Genomic DNA, 22,766 nt, shown 5'->3' with positions numbered 1-22,766 from the left:
GCATGGAAAGCGGACGTTAAACGATGATGATGATGATGATGATGATTTTTTGACACTGAAACATCATTAATATTTCTCTTTGGGCTGAAGGTGGCAAGCTTACAGAATCGTTTGCATTCTGGGCAAAATGCTTAGTGGTATCTAAACTACCTTTATATTCTGAGTTCAAACTCCACAAAGGTTGGTTTTCCCTTTCATCCTTTTGGGGGTCAGTAAAATAAGATGAGCACAGGTGTTTGATGTAATCGACTTAACTCTTCCCACGAAATTGCTTGCCTAGTGTTAAAATTTAAAACCAGTTTCCTTTTTGCATGTAAGTGATAGACTGGTTAAATCCAAAATGATATTCCTCGATTTTGGTTCTTTGTTCAGTTGTTAATTTTTCCATGGGTAATTTCCCCATATTAATCTAAGTTCTGAAAAGGAAAAGGAAATAAAAAGTATGAAAAAAGTCAGACATGGTTATGATATTTGTAAATACTTAGATATAACCTCCTGTTATCCAAGGCCCCAGATGAACCTATATCAAAGCAGGAAACTCAAAAGAGGGCAGCATAAAATTGTCTATTGAAAAATGTGATTACACTGGTGGTGACCTAACATGGATACAGTCCTAGATCTGAAACATATAAAAAGATAAAAAAACACATACTTTTGTACACATTTTACATTCACCTACACAAATATCCATTTTTATTTCATTGTCGTAGAACATGTAGGAAAGCTGATAACACAAAGTTTACAAACCAGAGGTCATTATATGTCAGTAATTGAATAATTAGTAGTATGATAGATAAATTTGATAGTGTTTATCATAGATTTGTTGCTTACTTGATACTGGTATAAGTAATGCTATGCTCCAACAGTTAGATATATTCTTTCCAATAACATTATTTATGGTACACCTCTTTCTTCTAGTAATCTTACAACTTTACAGTCTCTTTATCTTTTTTATCTATTGTATTCCAACAAAGGAATTTAAAGGGTGTAAACATTTGTTTTTATTTATATTGCCTCAGTTAACTTTTCTCAAAGTTGTGAATGATAAGGTAAGCTGAACAGAAGATTGCAATAAGGTAAGATTTAATTTGCTCACAGAAAAAAAATGAATGATATATATTAATTAAAATAAAAACAATATATAAATGAGTGAACAATAAGGTGTCCAGAAGATGAGAGATAAATTTGAAAACTATATTTACACATATATGTATTTTGTATTTATATTATTCTGGATGTAAGTTAGTAAAGTAGTTTCATAAATGTACACCTTAAGTCTTTTTTTATATTTGCTAAACATTTTAAGCAGTATTTTACTGTCCCTCTAATACTCATATTTTGCATGTCTGTCTTTATCTGTAAACTTCAAATATATTTATATAAAGATTATCTAAATGTCTGCCTGTCCATCTGTCCGTCCACCGTTTAACCCTCGGCAACTGGGTAACAGTCACTGATGAGGAATAATCAAATCTGAAATCATCAATGATCTAGTTCTGTCTCACTTACAGTAGGGAGCTTGTTTCCCTTGTCAGTCATTAGATAAGTGCTTCCCCATGGCTAAGAGTTGTTCTGATTCTTATCTATCTATATGTGTGCATATATATATATACATATATATAGGGTCATCCCATAAATAATGCGGTTTTTTTCAATTGCATGAACTAAACTACCAGCATCAACTTGCTATAAAAGTAGGTAGTAATTTTACCTTGTACTTATTCTTAGTGCAAGTTTTGAAGAGTGCAGTTCGATTTTAATAGTCGTTTTTTTTTTTTGAAAGCTATAATGGAAGTGACGAAGGAGCATATTTGGCATATTTTGCTTTATGAGTTCAATAAAGGCAACGATGCAACAGAAATTGTGAGGAATAGTACTGCAGTGTATGGGAATCGGACAATAAGCGTAAGCCAGTGTCAACAGTGGTTCCACAAATTCCAAGCCAGAAACTACAGCCTAGAACATAAGCCTCATCTTGGAAGATCTGTAGAGTTTGATGAGGATGTCCTGCAAACCCTGGTGGAACAAAATCCCATTGTAACTGTTGATAACAGAGAAGCTTGGATTTGGTCATTCAACCATTCATCAACACCTGCGCGCCATGGGAAAAGTCAGCAAATTGAGTCAGTGGGTTCCTCACAAACTTTCTGAGTCTAATTGTGCACAGAGAGTGAATATGCCCTCTTCTTTGCTGCCATGTCTCACGAACGAACCTTTTTTTGGACCGAATAGTGACTGGTGACAAGAAATGCGTTCCCTATAAAAATGTCAAGCACTGAAGACAGTGGGTAAGGAAAGGAGAAACACGGGCACTCTAAGCTAAAGAAAGTCTTCACCCACGTAAGGTATTATTATCTGTTTGGTGAGATATGAAAGGGTTAGACCACTTTGAACTTTTAAACCCAAACCATATTCACTGGATATTTTCCCGTCTGATTATCATTTACTCCACCGTCTTCAAAATCATTTAGATGGAGAAATATGAATTCTGTAGACAAAGAGTATTTTTCGTCACGGACAAGTGAATTTTGGAAATGGGGCCTTGCAAGTCTACCAGATAGATAGAAGAACATTGTAGAAAATGAAGGAGAATATATTTTAGATTAAAAAAGAACTTTGTTTACCTTAATTTTGAAAAATAAAAGATGTGTTAAAAAACTGCATTATTTATGGGATAACCCAATACACACACACACACACACACATATATATATTTATATATAATAATAATAATAATAATAATAATAATAATAATAGGGATAAAAATCCAAATTTACAGGTAAATACGCAATTAAATTCAATTTATTTAAAATTAAAATTAAATTAAGTTTCACGGTATAAAAAAAATACATATATAGTTTTAGGGAAAAGAACCAAGGTTCATGAACTCATCAATGAAAATCCACTGTCACATATAGATATTTACTTTGTATTATATTATACTTATTTATTGTGCTTTTACTTATTAATTTTTTATATGTGACTGGATTTTCATCGATGAGTTCATGAACCTTGGTTCTTTTACCTAAAACTATATATATATGTTACATTATAACAAATACTCAATATATGCCCCCTTATACTCCACAATATTTTATTTCATTATATTATATTTTTCCTTTTTTTCTCTTCACTCACTCATTTCAACATTTCATTTTATTTGACATCTTAACTGATCAATTCTAGATATTAAATTTCCAGTAATATAACTCAAACGACTTAACCTTTCTGATAATAGATAAATGAAAATATATTTAATAAATATATATATATTTTGACTGTGAATATATAAATAAATATATGTGTGTGTGTGTGTGTGTGTGCGTGCATGTGTGTGTGTGTGTGTGGGGGGGGGGCACTGGCCACAACTACGAATTTGGTTTTACTTGACTCAACAGGTCTTCTGTTGAATATAATATAATATATTTCCTTTCCTACACAAACAAAGATGATTTTAACTCAGCAGAGACTATATAAAAGCAAGACTCTAATGCACTGCAGTCAAATGACGGCTTAGTTGGTCAAAACTTTGAAGTCACTGTCAATGACATCCTTGTTTAAGAATAATAAACTTGTACTCCAATAAAGTATAGAGTAAACCATCAGATTAATGTCTCCCCTCACTTTTATGCCTTGAGAGGCTACCTGGACACCTAATCACTACTATTTATCTCTTTGCAGCTTCTCCTGATCAGTTCCACGCTCTCTTCTAAATGTTAGTAGCCATATAGCTCTTATATAAGAATCTGCTCTGCCATCCACCTCTCATACTTCAACCCTCTGTCTTCTAGCATAAAGCCAACCTCCTCCCACCAGGGTTCACTGTTTTGAAAGCTATATGGAGACATCACTTGTGCTGGTTGCACAAAAAAGCTCCCAGGACATGCTGTAAAATGGTTGGCATTAGGAATACCATCCAGTTACAGAACCCATGCCAAAGTAGACACTGGGACATGATACAATCATTGAACCCAGTGGATCCTGTCAAACCATCCAACCCATGCCAGTATTAAGCATGGAAGATAGATGATGACAAATATGAGAAAACTTAGAACTGATACTGTGTAAAATATCTTGTCAAGATGTCTTCTGCTTTTGTTGATCATTATATGTCTGTTTTATTTTCAGTGAAAGATGGAGGACACGCTTCGTAAATACTGTGAGCTTTATATACCTGCAGAGGTATATCCTTACATAGAACCAGGTATATATGCAATCCTGTTGGTCTCAGGTGGTGCTTTACTGGCAAGTTTTATCAAACGAGTACACATGAACCTGAAAGTTAAGGCAGCCATAAAGGATGCCCGCAATAAACGTGCAGAACAACTAAAAGCATTGAAAGAGAGGTTACAGAAATCAAGTGTAAGTATTTGAAATACAGGTTTCTGTATTTCTGTATTAATTAAGGGACACTACTCTGTATTCTGTATTTATTTCTCCTTGGCATAACCTGTCTCCATCTTTCATCATCATCATTATCATCATCGTTTAACGTCCGCTTTCCATGCTAGCATGGGTTGGACGATTTGATTGAGGACTGGTGAACCAGCTGGCTACACCAGGCTCCAATCTGATTAGGCAGAGTTTCTACAGCTGGATGCCCTTCCTAACGCCAACCACTCAGAGAGTGTAGTGGGTGCTTTTACATGTCACCCGCACGAAGGACAGTCAGGCGGTACTGGCAACGGCCACGCTCAAAATGGTGGATTTTATGTGCCACCCACACAAGAGCCAGTCCAGGGGCACTGGCAACGATCTCGCTTGAAAATCCTACGAAGGCCAGTCAGGCAGTACTGGCAACGGTCACGCTCAAAATGGTGTATTTTATGTGACACCCGCACAAGAGCCAGTCCAGGGGCACTGGCAACGATCTCGCTCAAAAATCCTTACACATGTCACGGGCACAAGTGCCAGAAAGGCGACGCTGGGCACAGATGCTATCCCGATTTCGCTTTTGCTTGCCCCAATAAGTCTTCGTAAGCTGAGTTTCGTGTCCAATGAAGGAGACAACGTTGGCAAGGGTGCCAGTCGTCGAATTTAGTTCGATTTCACTTGCCTCTTTATTAATGAATAATTGAATTAAACAGTCCTAGATGCACTTTACCTGAAATAAGCAAAATATGGGTTTGGTCTGTTTGATCATGATTGACCTGGGGTTTAAGAACAACAATGATCTTCTGTCAAATGACAACATAAAGATGAAACTTTTCAGTGTTCAGTGACTAAATGTATGATGAAATAATATCAGTTCCCTCATATTTTCACCTACTTTTCTGTTGTTTTTTTTTTTGTCCCATTTGTCTGTTTTTATAGTTTCCTTCTCTCTTTTTGTCTTCCTTATTAATTCTGGTTGGAGATGAAGATGGTGATGATGATGATGATGATGATGATAGTGACAATGACGAATATGATGATGATGATTTTCATAGAAGATTTTGTTTTTTCTCCCTCTCTTTCAGCTTACCACAGAATTGAGAAACAAAATTCTATCACTGGACATTGTCCAGCTACAGAAACAACTTAAAGAACGATCATTAAAAGCCATTGACGTACTTCATGCTTATCAGTTCAAGGTTATTTTAATTTTTATTTATTTATTTATTAATTCTTTTTGCTGTCCATATCTAAAAATATTCTTTGATTGTTTGGTTTCCTCTTCTAATCTTTTCTATTTGTGTAATATAAAGACAAGCTCAGAATGTAAAGTCCCAAAACTTTGAATCACCTTCACATAAGAACCTTCATCCATTACAAGTTGGCATACTAAAAACTGCATCATATACCATATGCAATGACTGGTGGTAATTTACAGGAATCACATTCTAGCCAAACTGAGAAAAGTAACGAACTCGCATGGCAGTGTGTGTTAAGAGGTTATTTTGAAAACCACATGGTTTCAGGTTCAGTCCTGCTGTGTGTTACCTTGGGCATGTGTCTTCTATAACCTCAGACCAACTAAAGCCTTGTGAATGAATTTGGAGGCTACCATTAGTCTCATGTTAAGAAGAGTAGGAAAATATCCAAGTATCTTAACAATTTTTCAAGCCGATCTCATGGAGAAAGGTGTTTGCCTCCATTTTGGAAAGACACTTTTTTTCATGTTGGTCCAGTCCACCCAGCTGGCAAAAATGAATTGTAAATGCAATTCGAAGGGTCAGCCTTGTAATGTTCTGAGTTTCACTGAATCTCCCTGAGAACTACATTAAGGGTATATATACGTGTCTGTGGAGTGCTCAGCCACTTGCACATTAATTTCATGAGTATGCTGTTCTTTTGATTTAGATCAACTGGAACACTCATTGTTGTAACTGATGGAGTGGCAGTGAAATCAATATGTTACATGTTTAACCTCTGATTTTTCACTATAGGCACTTGAAGCACAAGAGAAAACCAATTGTATAATTGCACTAATTCCTGAAGCTGAGGTAAGATGACATTATCTATTCTGTATTTATTCCCTTAGTAGACTACTAAATGCATTCTATACATTATTCTATGTACTGTTTCATTTTGTTCTGAGTATGCTCTATATGTTACTCATTGTGTCTGCAGTTGCTTCATATGTATTTTGTGTAACACTACATGTGTTCTTGAGCAAAGAACTTTATTTCACATTGCTCCAGTTCACTGTAGAAATGAGTTGTGATGTTACTGGTGCCAAGATGTATTGGCCTTTGCCTTTCCCTTGGATAACATCAGTGGCATGGAGAGAGGAGGTTGGTGTGCATGGCCAGCTGTTGGTCTTCCATAAACAAATTTGCCCAGACTTGTACCTCGAGGGTAACTTTTTTAGGCACAATTCCATGGTCATTCATGACCAAAGGGGTCTTTACCGTTACCCTTTACATAATAGCCTGACATAGGGATAGCTTGGGTGCAGAAGCAGGGCCCAGTGAGTGTATACACAAAAGCATAATGCTTTTAAGACCTCACATTTTTTGAGACAGATATATCAACATGAACACAGAAAATTACAAGTCATTTCAGTCTTTTGTTATCCCCTCTGTGAGGTTCAACCTCTTGAGATCAGCCTTTACTACTTCAATGTCATGTCTTCCTGGACATCCCTCTTCCACAAGCTCTATTCACTTTAAGTAATTGGCAATTCTTTATACAGATGCATAATGTAGAGGCTATGAGAAGAAAAGAAAAGAATAAAACTAGTCTGCCCTATTGGATGTGCAATGCCAGTGTACATGCACAACAAAGTGCAAATAAGCTGAAAGAAAAACGAGGCATAAAAGGTCTCAGAGGTTGTGTGCAAGAGAGAAGACTATATTGGTTTGGTTATGTGTTGCATATGGATGAAGACAGTTGTATAAACAAAGTTTAACTGCAATGAAACAATCTCTCTTGTGTTGGGGCCATAAAAGTACATTCAGTACAATAAGACAGCGAGCTGGCAGAAGCGTTAGCAAGCCGGGCGAAATGCTTAGTGGTATTTTGTCTGCCGCTATGTTCTGAGTTCAAATTCCGCCGAGGTCCACTTTGCCTTTCATCCTTTCGGGATCAATTAAATAAGTACCACTTACGCACTGGGGTCGATATAATCGACTTAATCTGTTTGTCTGTCCTTGTTTGTCCCCTCTGTGTGTAGCCCCTTGTGGGCAATAAAGAAATAATAAAAGCACATTCAGTAAATGCTGGAAAATGTTTGGCAAATGAGTATGGAATGTATTGAGTTCTCAAACTACCTTTTCTCAACCTTTCTAGTGTTGGTGCCTCAAGAAAATGCATGCAGTACACTTTTAAAGTGGTTGGTGACAGGAAAAGCATTTGTCATGTGATTAGTTTGAATGCAAAATAAATGTTAATGATTTTGTTTTTTTATTTCACAGGAATTAGCACTAAATTGTGATTCCCTGCCATCTGTGACCAAACCTCTTCATGGAATTCCAATAAGTCTCAAAGAAACCGTTGTTTGCAAGGTTGGTTTATTATTTAAAAGTTTATGTTCAATAATCTTTTTATGTTCAGTGGTTGCATGTATCTAGAGCAGAATTCTTCAAACCAAATTGGACTGTGGTGACATCATCGCCTGAAAATCCAGCACTTGTTTACAAAAGATTTTTTGGTCAAGAAAAACATGTTCTAGAATTCGACTCAAAGTATAGTTCTGCTTCACAGCTATGACATTTCTGTTCTTTTTAATCAGCAACAGCATATCTAGGACTCCATTATCCATTTTGTCACTTCCGTTTTTCTTTTTTTGAGGATATAATTTGAAGGAAATTTAGCTATATTTCCAGCAAAAAAAAAAGTGACCACATAACAGTTCCCTTATTACCTCTGCCTTCACTAAGGCAGAGGTATTGTTTTCAGTCGTGTTTGTTTGTTTGTCTGTGGGCAAGATATCTCAAGAACCGCTGGATGGATTCGGATGAAACTTTCAAGGATGTTTGGCTTCATGACTGGTATGAACTCATTAGATTTTGGGATCAATCCAGTACTGGACAAGGATTCTGGATTATTTTTCCGTTTTTTTTTTTTACTTAATTTACAAGAGCAGTTGGGTTCATTTTTAGTATTCTCGTTTGTGAGAGCATTCGAGTTTATTTCAGATATTCTCATTTTAAAAATCATCTCTGGCTAATCATTGAGAGGACATTGGTGTTGCCTTGGCAGAGGTTTGCACTATCTGGGTGCTCTTGTTTGTTATTATGACTGCAATGTTGTACAACTGTTATGATTTTTGTTTTGTACTTTGACCTAAAATGCTTGTTACCATATTTACTGAGCTCTATTCTTACCATAATTTTTCTCATCCTTTCTTTGTTGTTATTAGGGACTTCATCAAACCTGGGCTTTGGCTTCCAGCCTGTTGGACCCACCAGCCACAGATGATTCAAATTTTGTAAAGGTTTGTATTATTCATTGTGTTGTACCACAATTGTTATCAACATTGTTGTGTTATACACTTATTACGATTGTTGCTGTTCTTATAATTAATTTCATATCAGTTGTGTAGTTGTTGTAGTGAATAGTGATAGCTAAACCAGAATTAACATTCAGTACACTGCATTTTCTCTAGAATTGTTTCCTCTGTCACTGCCCTGTTACTACAGGGGAGAAAACTCATATGTTGACATGATGCACCTACAGTGTGCTAAAGGTAAAAGAATAACAGAAAAATCCACAAAAAAACAAAAATAAAAGCAAAAGACACAGATGAATTTTTTTTAATGTGAGAAATGAAAAAAGAATTTTATCAAAAGTGTTAAGGTCAGGTTTAGGGTTGTAGTAGGGGTCTGATTCTATGGATAGTAGCTATTGAGGATTGACCATTAGGTAGTGGCTATTGGGTACTGGTTATCAGGAAGTGGCTATAGAATAGTGACCACTAGATAGTAGCTAATGAAGACTGGCCATTGGTTAATGAGTATTAATGAGTTGTGGTATTGAATTGTAACCAACAGACAATGGCTATAGAGGACTGACCATTGAGTCATAACTGTTGGGTACTGGTCATCAGGAGATTGTTATTGGATTGTGACCATTAGATAGTGTCTATGGACTGACTATTGGGTAGTGGCTATGGGTTACTGGTCATCAGGTGGTCAACTCTGACTCAGTAGAGCTATGATCAAAATTATTTCAGTCAGGACTGTTTTATTTTTTTTTATTTCAGAGACAGTGTATCTAGGACTATACCAACCAATGTATTCTTCATTTTTTAAGACAGTAAAAATGTGATTTGATAGATATTTAGCAGCTATTTTATCAGGTCAAGCAGTTACTTAAAAGTTTCCACATAAACTTGTTTTAGTGGTTATTTGGAGAATATTGAACAGCTTCTTTCAATTTTGCAGCCTCTGAGACTGATGCAAGGATGTTCAGTTTGAAAATGCAGACGATGTTGGAAAAGAAAATGTGAAGTATGTATGTGTGCATGTGTGTGTATGTGAGCATATCTGCTTGTCCAGAATGTTATAGTTCAATGGAATAAAGATTAGGAATAAGTGTTTTGCAGTGGATCTTGGGAGAAAATGACACTGTAGATACAAGGAAAAAGGGTTTGTTTCTTTGCTTTGACATCATATGCTGATAGTAAAATAGTGTCGTTTGTTTGCAATCTTCCATATACATTCATATGTAAATGTATGTTATAAACATGCATAAATTATCTATTGTTTATTAATGATAGAAAAATGATGAGATGTGGATTAATGTGTTTTTCCTTCTGAATTCATTAGTTTTGTCTGATATTCAACAATTGATGTTGAATATTTTTGAATTTCTATTTCAGTGCCTGAAAGAACTTGGGGCCATTCCATTTGTCACAACAAATGTACCACAGACTTTAATGACGTAAGCATTCATAAATTCTTTGGTGCCATATTACCTTACATCATTGTCATCCTTATCATCATCACCACCACCACCACTGAGCAAACTGAATAATTACACAACATAGTTGTCACTCTATACAGTCAAGGACTGTGTAGAAGTTCCTTTATTGGCTGGTGAGATTGTTGAAGTTAGTGTTCAGTTTAAATAATTATAATAATAATAATCCTTTCTGCTAAAGACACAAAGCCTGAAATTTTGTAATGAAGTGTTTAGATTGTAATGAAGTGCTTAGAACATCCAGGAGTGGCTGTGTGGTCAGTAGCATGATTACCAACCACATGGTTCCGGGTTCAGTCCCACTGCATGGCACCTTGGGCAAGTGTCTTCTACTAGAGCCTCGGGCCGACCAAAGCCTTGTGAGTGGATTTGGTAGATGGAAACTGAAAGAAGCCCGTTGTATATATGTATATGTATATATATGTGTGTTTGTCCCCCCGCCATCGCTTGACAACCGATGCTGGTGTGTTTACGTCCCCGTAACTTAGCGGTTCGGCAAAAGAGACCGATAGAATAAGTACTAGGCTTACAAAGAATAACTCCTGGGGTCGATTTGCTCGATTAAAGGTGGTGCTCCAGTATGGCCGCAGTCAAATGACTGAAACAAGTAAAAGAGTAAAAGAGAAAGTGTTTAGAATGTATATTTTACAGAATGAGTTCTTAGATATATGCTTCCATTTATTTAATCATTCTAATGTGCTTTTTCAGTTGTTCCTCATAAGTTTTATGCTTTTATATATATATTCTTTTCAGCATTTCCTGTGATAACAATATTTACGGACAAACCCGTAACCCACATAATGCTGATCGATGCCCTGGAGGGTCCAGTGGAGGGGAAGGAGCTCTCATTGGTTATGGTGGATCAATTTTGGGAATAGGAACAGACCTAGGTGGTAGCATTCGTTGTCCCTCTCATTTTTGTGGTATTTATGGATTAAAAACAACAGTCAATCGTTTTGGGTAAGTCTATAAAATGTTTTCCTCTTGGTTCTATAACATTTCCTTATAATTATTATTTCCCTTGATAACATTTCCTTATTATTACAGATTCCCTTCCTAAAATAAATTTCTATAATATAAGTTCTTTTGATCCAATGTCGTTTAATTTCAGGTCAATCCTGATCAGGCTGACACGTGATCAGAACCATTCCACTATAGCAAAATATGCTGGTCACTGTTGTGTATGTCACAGGAGAATAACTTCTTTCTTTTTACAACGACTGTGTGTTCAACACACTCAGCTTACTAGTGAACCACATCCTGGAAAACTGGTATTTTGACAAGTGTTTCATCAATCAGAAGTAGCCAGAACTCTTGGCTTTGTTTATACTTTCAGTGAACAAATTCTTTTCCTGATTGATGTTTATATGTACCAACTGATAAAAAAAATCATTATTTGCACCAAGTACAGAGAGATTTACAGGATTAGATATGTTGATGTATTCTTTTCTTGTACTTGTTACGATCATTGAAATGTGGCCATACTGGGGCACTGCTTAATGTGCAGTGCTGTGAGACTGAACCTGAAGCTAGGTGATTCAGAAGCAAACTTCTTGCCCACACAGCTATGCCTTAATTGCTGTATTAAACGCAATAACTATAATGTATAAATATCATATTATTAGTCAATCAATCAATTAAGTAATTAATTAACTAACTAATCAATTAATTAAACAGCTAACTCATATTTCTTTTTAAATTCTTATTGTAGGACAGGAAGTTCAAAGGAAATAATGAATGGTCAAATTCTCAGTAAGAATTATAATACTTTTCCCTCTTGTTACCATATATACACCAAGCTTTTGTGTAGTAGCTATTCACCACTCAAACTGTTAAAAATAGTAGATAAATCTCCCTCAAATCCTGCTTTTTTTCTTAATTATTTTTCTTCAGCCATATAACGCACAAGACCAGTTACTTGGTTTCCATGGTATATGATTGACTGAGATCCCATTAAACAGGATGCTGGTCATGTTGCAGAAGTCAAAGTCAGCAATTTCGATGGGAATGGACAAACCAATTACAAAGGGATGCTGAAAAGTTCCTGGCTTTGGGTAAAAAAAAATACAGGATCAGTTCATTAATGATTTTATTCAACAGATTTCCCTCTCAGATTCACACACTTATTGCAGTCGTCCTTCAGCTTTTCTAAGAACTCAGAAGGTTGGGCCTCCAACTAAGCCTTTTGTGATATCCTTAAAGCCTGGAACTTTTCAGCACCCACTCATACATTGACCCTAATACCTTACTGGTACTTAATTTCATTGATCCTGAAGAGATGAAAGGCACAGTTGACTTCAGCAGGATCTGAACTCAGAACATATATCTCTGTTTCAGGCACAATGTATCTAGGACTACACTAATCCTATATCCTTCCTTTTTCCTTTTTTTTTTGAGATGACAAGGCAAAATTCAAGGGCATGAGCTGATAGAATTGTTAGTTAGCACATTGGACAAAATGCTTAGCAGCTTTTCATTAACTCATGTGCGGAGTTCAAACTTGGCTGAGGTTATCTTTGCTTTTCATCTTTTGGGGGTCAATAAAATAAGTACCAGTCAATTACTGGGGGTTAATATTATCAACTTGGCCCTACCCCACACAATTGCTGGCCTTTTGCCAAAATTAGAAAGAAACATTTATTTTTTTTTTTTAATTGCAGTTGAGAATTCCACTGGTCCAATGACACAGACTAGTGATGGCTTAATTATCGCAGCAAAAGCATTATTCTCTCAGGAAGTTTTTGAAATGGATCCCCAAATATCACCAATAAAATTCCAGGATCATGTAAGGAATGCATTTTGTTGATCTTCATACATCTTTCAGAATTATTACTGTAGCGTTTGCTAAACTGCAACATCATAATCTTCATCACCACCGTTACCAGGACCACTGTCATTGGTGCCATCACCACCACACCATAGTGATGACAACGACGAAGATGATGATGACGATAATGACAATGACCACCACCATCACAACCAATTCCATTACCACCACAACCATCAACATCGTCATCATAAATCCAATGATTTAAAAAGGAAGAAAGTATACATGGTATACAATATTAACTGGATGATGATGATGATGATGATAATGATGATGCAATTCTGCTGATACAGTAGGGCTTTGGGGGCAACCAAAGAACCCCACAGATCCCAAGCCACCCTGCTCACTGAGGGCACCATAGCAAGTGTTCCTGTTTCTTCTGTAATTTTCAGCCTATAGGCACATGCTTAGAGTAAGTCCATTCATTTGTGCCATTCTCAATACATTCATCCATATTCTTATAAATTTTTTCTGGGTTGATGGTTGTTGCAGCTCCCTTCTGTCATGATAAGAATGAATTCATTTTTCTTTTACTTTCCAGTTGTTTGAAAGCAAGAAAAATCTACGGATTGGATATTATGTAACTGATAATGTAGTTAATACTACCTCAGCCTGCCAGAGAGCAGTTCTTGTGGCAAAGAAAGCATTGGAGGCTAAGGGACATACAGTAAGTATGCTTTTATTGTTGCTATTATTAATTATTATAATTGTTAAGGTGATATGGTCAATTGATCAAACGGCCATCAGAGAAAAAATATTAGTGAGAACGGGTTGTCTGCCCTGGATCAGCAATTAATTACAAGTGGGGTTCTATTTCATAAGGTTTCTTATGAGCCTAATGTATGTATGTGTGTATGTTTAGCAAACACTATATATATATATAGTATCACTACACACATTCCATTTCTGCAAGAGCACCGATCTTAAAGATATATACATTTCTCATAAACTCTTTTCCAGAGAATCCTGCCAATTTGCAACACCCAAAAGTAGGTGCCTTTGGTACGAAGGGACATAACTCTTAACTTAAACCTTGCTCCATTCGTTTCATCATCTTTTTCACAGCAACCACAACAATAGTTGTCATATTTTATTCCATGGCTGGCATCTCTGAAGAGCGCAGGGTTACATAGTTGGAATGTTACCTAACATTCTGTTGAACCCCTAGTGCGAAACTCATTGTTAGGGTTACCTATAATGAATATATAATACTGTGTACTTCATTTAATATGTGTGTGTATATATATATATATATATATGTGTGTGTGTGTGTGTGTATTTCTCAATTATTCCTAGTCAGACTTTAAATACATTTCAGTTCTGGTTCACTCTGTGTTGTGCATAAAGTACACATTATATAATTAATAACAACTGTAAAAAGCATAATTATGCAAATTAAATTATCCGAAATGGTGTTTACCAAATTTATGACTGACTGCTTTATGTGGTAGCTAGCTATTCACCATTACTCATTGACGAAAGGCACCAGATGTCTCCTTTGAGGAACAGTCAACAAACCATGAAAAAGTCTGTCAGGAGACTGTGTATATTATATTTGCTGCTGTAGTGAAGAATACACCACCAAAAAAATGTTGCTGTTTTATTTAAATTTCAGATGATTGAATTTACTCCACCCAGAGTTTTGGATGCTTTGTGTTTGGCAGCGAAAATATTGTGGTTGGATGGTCGAATAAAGACCAGATTGATGTAAGTATTGTATGGAGTTCAGAGTATTAAGAAACTTGTGAGGGTTTGTGTTGACAAGAATTATTCCAATAAGTTTGATTAGTATAAGGAGCAAAATATCTGTTTCAAGCTCTTAGTCTGAGGAGAGAAGAAATAAAGATGTTGGTGCTTTTGGTCAGGCTATAGGAAACACTTCTGTCTGCTTTTATTCTCTGTTGAAACCAAGAGCCTAAAATTCAAGATTTTCCTCTCTTAATTTATCAACATTCTATGAAACTTCCTGATTATTGGTTTCAAATTTTAGCACAAGTCCAGCCATTTTAAGGAAGCACATAAGTCTACTACATCAACCTTGGTGTTCATCACCCAATCAATGGAAGTCACATTATAGAAATCTATTTTATGATGGGAATCTGTGATAATAGGGAAATATTATAAAAGGATCCATGGTGCCAAGAGGGTTTGGGAAAACATTTTATAAACTTACTCCAAAGTTGACTGTGGGAGGATTTGAAATCAGAATGTAAAGATGGACAAAAAGCTGTCAGGCATTTCGCTCAGCATGCTAACAGTTCTACCAGCTTGCTGCCTTATGAAACCTTGTAATAATTGTATAAGTATCTTAAGTTAAGACTGGATGGCCAAAATTACACACATACACACACACACACATGATGAATTTCCATACTTTCCATCTCTCAAGTTCACACACAAGGCATTGGTCAACCTCATGCCATAATAGAAGATGTGTGTCCAAGGTGCCATACCTAGCGACTGAACCTGAAACCACATGGTTACAAAGCAAGCTCCTTAACCACACACCCATGCCTGTACCTTTATATTTTTTTCTCCCTCTTGTTTTTTCAGAAAACATGAAAAACCAAGTAAGGAAATGTTCTTGGAAAGGATGTTAGAAGGATTTAACAGAATTATTGCTGCATTCATTTACCCTTTTGTAAGTAATATTTTCTAAATACTAAATATTTTTCTGCTACATTCTTTTAATTTGTTTAGTGGGTTTTTAGCCCACTAATTTAATATAATGTTTGGTCATCCTTCAATCGCTGTTAGAATCAATCCAGTGAGGAACAACAACTCGTGTGAGATTTGTGAAGACTTCATGTACAGGAGTGGCTGCGTGGTAAGTAGTCTGCTTACGAACCACATGGTTCTGGGTACAGTTCCACTGCATGGCACCTTAAGCAAGTGTCTTCTACTATTGCTTCGGGCCGACCAAAGCCTTGTGAGTGGATTTGGTTGATGGAAACTCAAAGAACCCCGTCGTATATATGTATATATAAATGTATGCATGTGTATAAGTTTGTGTGTCTGTGTTTGTCCCCCCAACATCGCTTGACGACCGATGCTGGTGTGTTTACGCCCCCATAAGAATAAATCGGTAATCTTCCAGTTTAAGGAGGTAAAAAAAGTAAAGAAAAATATACAAGCGAAATAACTTAACGTCTTACTAGTATTATCCGTACAACTCTGAAATGTGTGTTTTTTTTTTTTTAGCTGTTTATAAATAAATCACACACATGATTTGATTGAAGTTAACTATTTATATATAAATCACACACGTCATTGAATATCATAGTACCGGCTGAGATATCGAAAATCCTCGTGGAAGACCGGCTGCACAACAACTTATTGTTCCTGAAAATGAAATACTCACTCGTCAATTAATCATATTAGAAAAATATTAGTGAATTATGCAGCAGTTCAAGACACAAAATGTTGGAATGGTGTGCGCGCCGTTGGCTTATTAGGAATACGTTTACCTGCGAGGGTTGTTTAGTACCATGCGGACTTGTTAAAAAAAAAACAAAAAAAAAAAACGTTTGTGATTTATTTATAAACAGCTAAAAAAAACAACACATTTCAGAGTTGTACGATGATACTAGTAAGACGTTAAGTTATTTCCCCTGTATATTTTTATTTACTTTTTTACCCCCCACCCGCCTAAACTGGAAGATTACCGAATAAGTCCTGGGGTCGATTTGCTCGACTAAAGGCGGTGCTCCAGCATGGCCACAGTCAAATGACTGAAACAAGTAAAAGAGTATGAGGGGATTATTCCAATCCGGGATGAGAACAGTTACACAGCTTGAACATTTACATTCAATATAGAACAGAATGGAATTTGAATAAGGGAATGTTTACGTCTTTACGCATTCCATGACTGGTGAAAGAGGCTTTAAGAAAATTCAATCAACGAGAAGTTGTCTTGTAGCAGGAACAGAGATGGAGAGACCGTGGCTGGCTGCAGGCAGTATGTGAGAGAATGAGAATGTTACCTGTCTGTGCATGTCTTTTATAGCTATGTAACGAGCGCCACCTAGTTGCTAATGATGTGACAGGGGAGATAACTATAGATGACTCTCATTAAAACATGACGGCACTGGATTCAGGGCTTTCCTATAAATAGGTTATCTCCCTTGGCTAGGCGGCGCTCCATGTAGACAATTAAACTTCCGCAGACTATCCACGCTATTGTTATTGTTTTACGTCTTATCATGGATATAAAGCAGCTCGATGATTCAGCTATCGAAGTACTTACTGTGCCTGAGTTAAAGAAATATTTAAGATTATATGGACAGTGTGTTACCGGAAGAAAGGCGGACTTGACTGAAAGGTTGAAAGGTATGTCCATGCTGGGGCACTGCTGTAAATGTAAGTTCTAAAATTCATGTCCATGGGGCAGAAATGTTGTTAAGTTACGGATCAAACTGCCGATCTTGATAAAACTGTGGAGCTGGAAGAATTATTTCTGTGCTGGGAAAAATGCTTAACAGCATTTCGTCTGTCTTTATGCTTTGAATTCAAATTCTGCTAAGGTCAACTTTGCCTTTCATCCTTTCAGGGTTGATAAAATAATTACCTGTTAAACACTGGGGTCGATCTAATCGACTTAGTCCCTCCCCAGAAATTACTGGACTTCTGCCAAAATTTGAAACCAAATTGTTGATCTTGATTAAGAGTTCAAACTTTACTTAAACTTATTTAACTCTTTTGATACCAACCTGTCTGAGAATGTCCCTGGTTTTATGAGACAAGCTTACCGTTTAAAGTGAAGGTGCATAGCTCACTGGTTAGAGTATTCAGCTCACAGTTGTATGGTCATAAGTTCGATTGCCGGCAATGCATTGTGTCTTTGAGCAACACAATTTGTTTCACATTGCTCCAGTCTTCTCAGCTGGTAAGAATGAGTTGTGCCTATAATTCAAAGGTGCAATCTTGTCACATTATGTGTCTCTCTGAATCTCCTTGAGAACTACGTAAAAGGTAACATGTCTGTGGAGTGCTCAGCCACTTGCACATTAATTTCCAGGGCAGGCTGTTCTGTTGATCGAACCAACTGGAACTCTTATCATCATAACAGATGGAGTACCCATAGGAATATTATAATCTTCCATCAAAATTTTGCTAATTTGTTCCAGAAACCAGCTTAATAATGACTATGTTATTTAACTAATATCATCATTATTTAAAAAATTAATTGAAACAAAAGCAGTATATATCAATAGAAATAAGATAACAAAAGTGTTAAGGTGAGTCATAACCTTCTGAATGGAAATCTCTAAATTGTCACTTGATTTGCTAGAAACAGCAGACATACTTTTTTCAAATCACACTCTCTTCATATATACATGCTACGAGAAATGAGTGGTACTAATAATTATTCTATAATAGATAATGCTGTCGTTACTATTTAATGGGACTGAACCCTGAACCATGTGATTGGTAAACAAGCTACTTACCGCACATCCACTTCTGCGCCTATATATGATTCACCCAGGGGGTTTGGGTTTGAATCCTGACATAGGAATGTTTATCTTTTTGTTCAACCCATGCCAGCATGGAAAGCCGATATGATGATGATGATGTTCACAAATATGCGAAATAAAAAAAAATTTACAACAGGTTATTTCATACAGTGAAATTAATTAAAAAAAAAGCTGAAAAGAAAGACAACTAAATTATTCTTATTTTTAAAAATGTCTGTCCAATATTATAGTTTCTCATTATTTTCCCATCTTTAAATTAATTTCACTATTTTGCAGGACAAAACATCATCTCGATTCCTCTCTGTAATGGATGGAATGACGTGAGTTTGAAATTCGTTACTCTGCATTTGATTGTATATTTTCTTTCCTCTCTCACACTCTTTACGTATGTATGTATGTGTGGAGGCGCAATGGGCCAGTGGTTAGGGCAGCAGACTCGCGGTCATAAGATCGCGCTTTCGATTCCCAGACCGGGCGTTGTGAATGTTTATTGAGCGAAAACACCTAAATCTCCACAAGGCTCCAGCAGGGGATGGTGGCGAACCTTGCTGTACCCTTTCACCACAACTTTCTCTCACTCTTACTTCCTGTTTCTGTTGTGCCTGTAATTCAAAGGGTCAGCCTTGTCACACTGTATCACGCTGAATATCCCCGAGAACTACGTTAAGGGTACACATGTCTGTGGAGCCATTTGCACATTAATTCCACGAGCAGGCTGTTCCGTTGATCGGATCAACTGGAACCCTCGACGTCGTAAACGATGGAGTGCCAACATATATATATATATATATATATATGTTGTGTGTATGTATATATATATGCATATCTTTTAAATTTGTTTACGGGAAATGTTTTGAATATGCAAATAAAGCTCCTATTCTATTATACCGGCCACAGTATAACGATGCTCTGAGTTATATGCAAACTCTCCAATCGAGTTTGCAACAGTGTCAGAGGTGAACAAACTAGATGTATTTTCTGTTTTCTTCTGTATCAGTTGTACTAACAGTTACTGTTGTTTCCTAAATTCCAACAACTACTGTTGTTGCTGTTTCAGTAACTGAATTACCAAAGCTAGTAAACTTTCCATGTTCAAGCAAAATCGCTCCAGCACAAGCTTTGAATAATCTTGTCACCAAATGTAATATTTTCTCTACTTTATTTTAATTCCAGAAAATATGATGACATTTATAATTTGGTGGATAAAAAACGGGTGAGTCAGTTTAAAATTCCATTCTTCTTTTGGTGGACATGTTGTTGAATTAGTTCCAGTTAATAATACATAAAGAAAAAAACAATAAAAAAGTTTTCATTCCTTTGTCCATTTCTTTTACTTGTTTTAGTCATTTGACTGTGGTCATGCTGCAGCACTGCCTTGAAGGGTTTTAGTTGAACAAATCAGCTCAAGAACTTGTCTCTTAAGCATAGCACTTATTCTAGTGTTCTCTTTTGCTAGACCACTAAGTTATGGGGATGTAAACACACAAACACTGGTTGTGAAGCAGTTATGGGGGAAGGATACAAATACAGACACAAAGACACTTGCAAACACACACACACACACACATATCATCATATGCATATACATACATACATACATACATACATACATATATATATATATATATATATATATATATACATACACAACAGCCTTCTCTCAGTTTCCATCTGCTAAATTCACTCACAAGGCTTTGGTTGGCCTGAGGCTATAGCAGAAGACACTTACCCAAAGTGCCACACAGTGGGACTGAACCCAAAACCATGTGGTTGGGAAGCAAGCTTCTTACCACACATCTACTTCTGCACCTATATATTAAATTAATTTACATACTTTATGAACTCCAAGTGTATGTGTGTAGGTGTGTGTGTGTGTGTGTGTGTGTGTGCATATATGCATGAAATAAAGAGTTTTATTGTTAAGATTGTTAAAATCTTTATTTATTATTGGCTGTTCTTTTGTTTCAGGATTATGACAAAGAGTTTGCTGATGCTATGCAAAAACATAACTTGGATGCTATCATCTGCCCTGTCTTTGGTTCACCATCACTTCTAATAAATTGTCCAGGCTTCGGAAGTAAGTTCATAACGTTTATCTAAATTGGACATTTAACAATAAGAAACTTTTATAAAATTAGGTATGTAACAAAAAAAAAAAAAGTCTATGTTAATTTATTTTCCAAACACCAGCTTAATAAAGACAAAGTTGTTTTATAAAATTTTTCATTATTTCAAAATTAATTGAAACAGAGACAGTGTATTTCAACAGAAACATTGTAACAAGTGGGTTAACATTAGTTTCAAATTTTGGCACAAGGCCACTAATTTTGGGGGAGGGGAAAAGTCAATTACATCGACTCCAATACTCAACTGGTACTTATTTTATTGACCTCGAGAGGATGAAAGGCAAAGTCGACCTCGGCAGAATTTGAACTCAGAACACCAAGACAGCTAGTGGGTTAATATTGATTTTAGCACAAGGGGGTAAGTCAATTACATTTTAGGGGTAGGGGTAGCATTGGTAGAAAATCGATTACATTGACCCTCGTGGTTGGGAAGTGAACTTCTCAATCCATACATCCATGCTGAATAAAAAAAAAAAAGTGGGGGATGATCATTACTGGAATGTCCTTAGACCATAGGTTTGCTTGGTAAAGGCTAGCTTTGGGAATTAAACAACAACAACAACAGTAATTTCACTTTCTCCTGATAATTTTCGTTGCAGGGTTTCCAACCTATACTTTACTCTATAATCTACTGAACTACCCTGGTGTGTCTATGCCTGTTACCAAGGTAACTGAAGAAGATGTAAAGATGACTTATAATGCTAAAACAATGGCTGAATACTTTATGAAAAAGGTAGGATTATTTTTACCTTATTAATATTTTGTCGTTACATATACATAGTTTGTGTCTGCTACTCTCTTCTCCTACTTACCATCCCCTATCCCTCTACCTTGGACCATCATCCACCCTCACCTTTGTTCCCCTCATTTATAGGGGCTACTTTAAGGTCTTGCAAGTTATGAGGCAATTATTACTTGTGTTGGGGCTACAGAAAAAAAGCACCCAGTATACTTTGTAAAGTGGTTGGTGTTATGAAGAGCATATTTCAAACTATAATATGTTTGGTAATAAGCTGGCTGATGTTGAAATAGTTAACTGAACACCACCACCACCCACCACCGCCACCGTAAAATAATATTTCTTGCTCAAGAATGTAGTGAAGTTTAAATTCATAACTTTGTAGCCGGTAATCTGAGTCATCTTAAACTTTACTGACATTGATTCTTCCATGACATCTAATCTGACAATTCTAAATATATATGTCTTGTTTCTTTGCAGTCAATTCCAGGCAGTGTTGGACTTCCAGTCAATATCCAGGTTGTTGCTCCAACATATAAAGATGAACTTGCATTACGCATCATGAAAGAACTGGATAGTGAACTGAAAAAGAAAAGCAACTAGCATATAGCCATGGTAGTTCATCAGACCTTAGATATACATGATGACTGATATCACATGGGCTCCACTTCAGAGGAAAATTGAACTGGTGTTAGGAAATATTTTTCACTATTGTAGGACCACAGTATTTTGATAAAGAATAAAACAGTGTTTGTTATTTCTAGTTTGAATTATTACTGTTTTTTTAGGATGGTTGATACCTCTCCCTTATGATGCATTGTTCTTATTTACAAAGTGTAACACTAAAGAAACACACTTTTCTCCACATACAAACAACTTTAGTGCTATATGCACACACACACACACACTTCTCATATAGATGCATGGTTTGTAAAAGTACACATAGTTATAACTGACAGATGAGAATCATTCCAGAACTGCTTCTGTTGTTAATAATTATATCTTAAAACGCCTACTGGCTTTTTGAGACATCAAACTTGAAAAGCCACTGAAATCCTATATATTATTCGCAGTGAAATTCATCTGCTGTGCAGCTACTGAATGCCTGCCACTGAGGAGAGAGGGTACATTGAAATCATGTGATCTGGCAGTTCCAAAACTGATTGATAAGATTGGCTACAATGGATATATAATACTGCACACTTTGATTAATGTGCATGTTTCTATGTGTTTATGTATGAATGTATGTATGT

At 36.2% G+C, this 22,766-nt stretch overlaps 1 protein-coding gene across 1 annotated transcript; it reads left to right on the top strand.

Moving 5' to 3' along the window:
* The first annotated feature begins 852 nt into the window (after nt 1-852).
* LOC106867391 (fatty acid amide hydrolase 1) lies at nt 853-22,252 on the top strand. Its single transcript, XM_014912247.1, has 18 exons — nt 853-1,076; nt 4,129-4,362; nt 5,460-5,573; nt 6,369-6,425; nt 7,839-7,928; nt 8,786-8,860; nt 10,247-10,308; nt 11,101-11,307; nt 12,059-12,099; nt 13,008-13,132; nt 13,716-13,841; nt 14,790-14,881; nt 15,728-15,815; nt 18,925-18,968; nt 19,822-19,861; nt 20,617-20,725; nt 21,374-21,507; nt 21,994-22,252. The coding sequence occupies exons 2-18, from the start codon at nt 4,135-4,137 to the stop codon at nt 22,114-22,116; spliced, it is 1,755 nt and encodes a 584-aa protein (XP_014767733.1). The 5' UTR covers nt 853-1,076; nt 4,129-4,134; the 3' UTR covers nt 22,117-22,252.
* The last annotated feature ends 514 nt before the right edge of the window (nt 22,253-22,766 follow it).

Source organism: Octopus bimaculoides, chromosome 7 (genome assembly GCF_001194135.2).
Source record: "Octopus bimaculoides isolate UCB-OBI-ISO-001 chromosome 7, ASM119413v2, whole genome shotgun sequence".
Lineage (NCBI taxonomy): Eukaryota > Metazoa > Mollusca > Cephalopoda > Octopoda > Octopodidae > Octopus > Octopus bimaculoides.
This window is presented reverse-complemented; position numbering and strand designations above follow the sequence as displayed.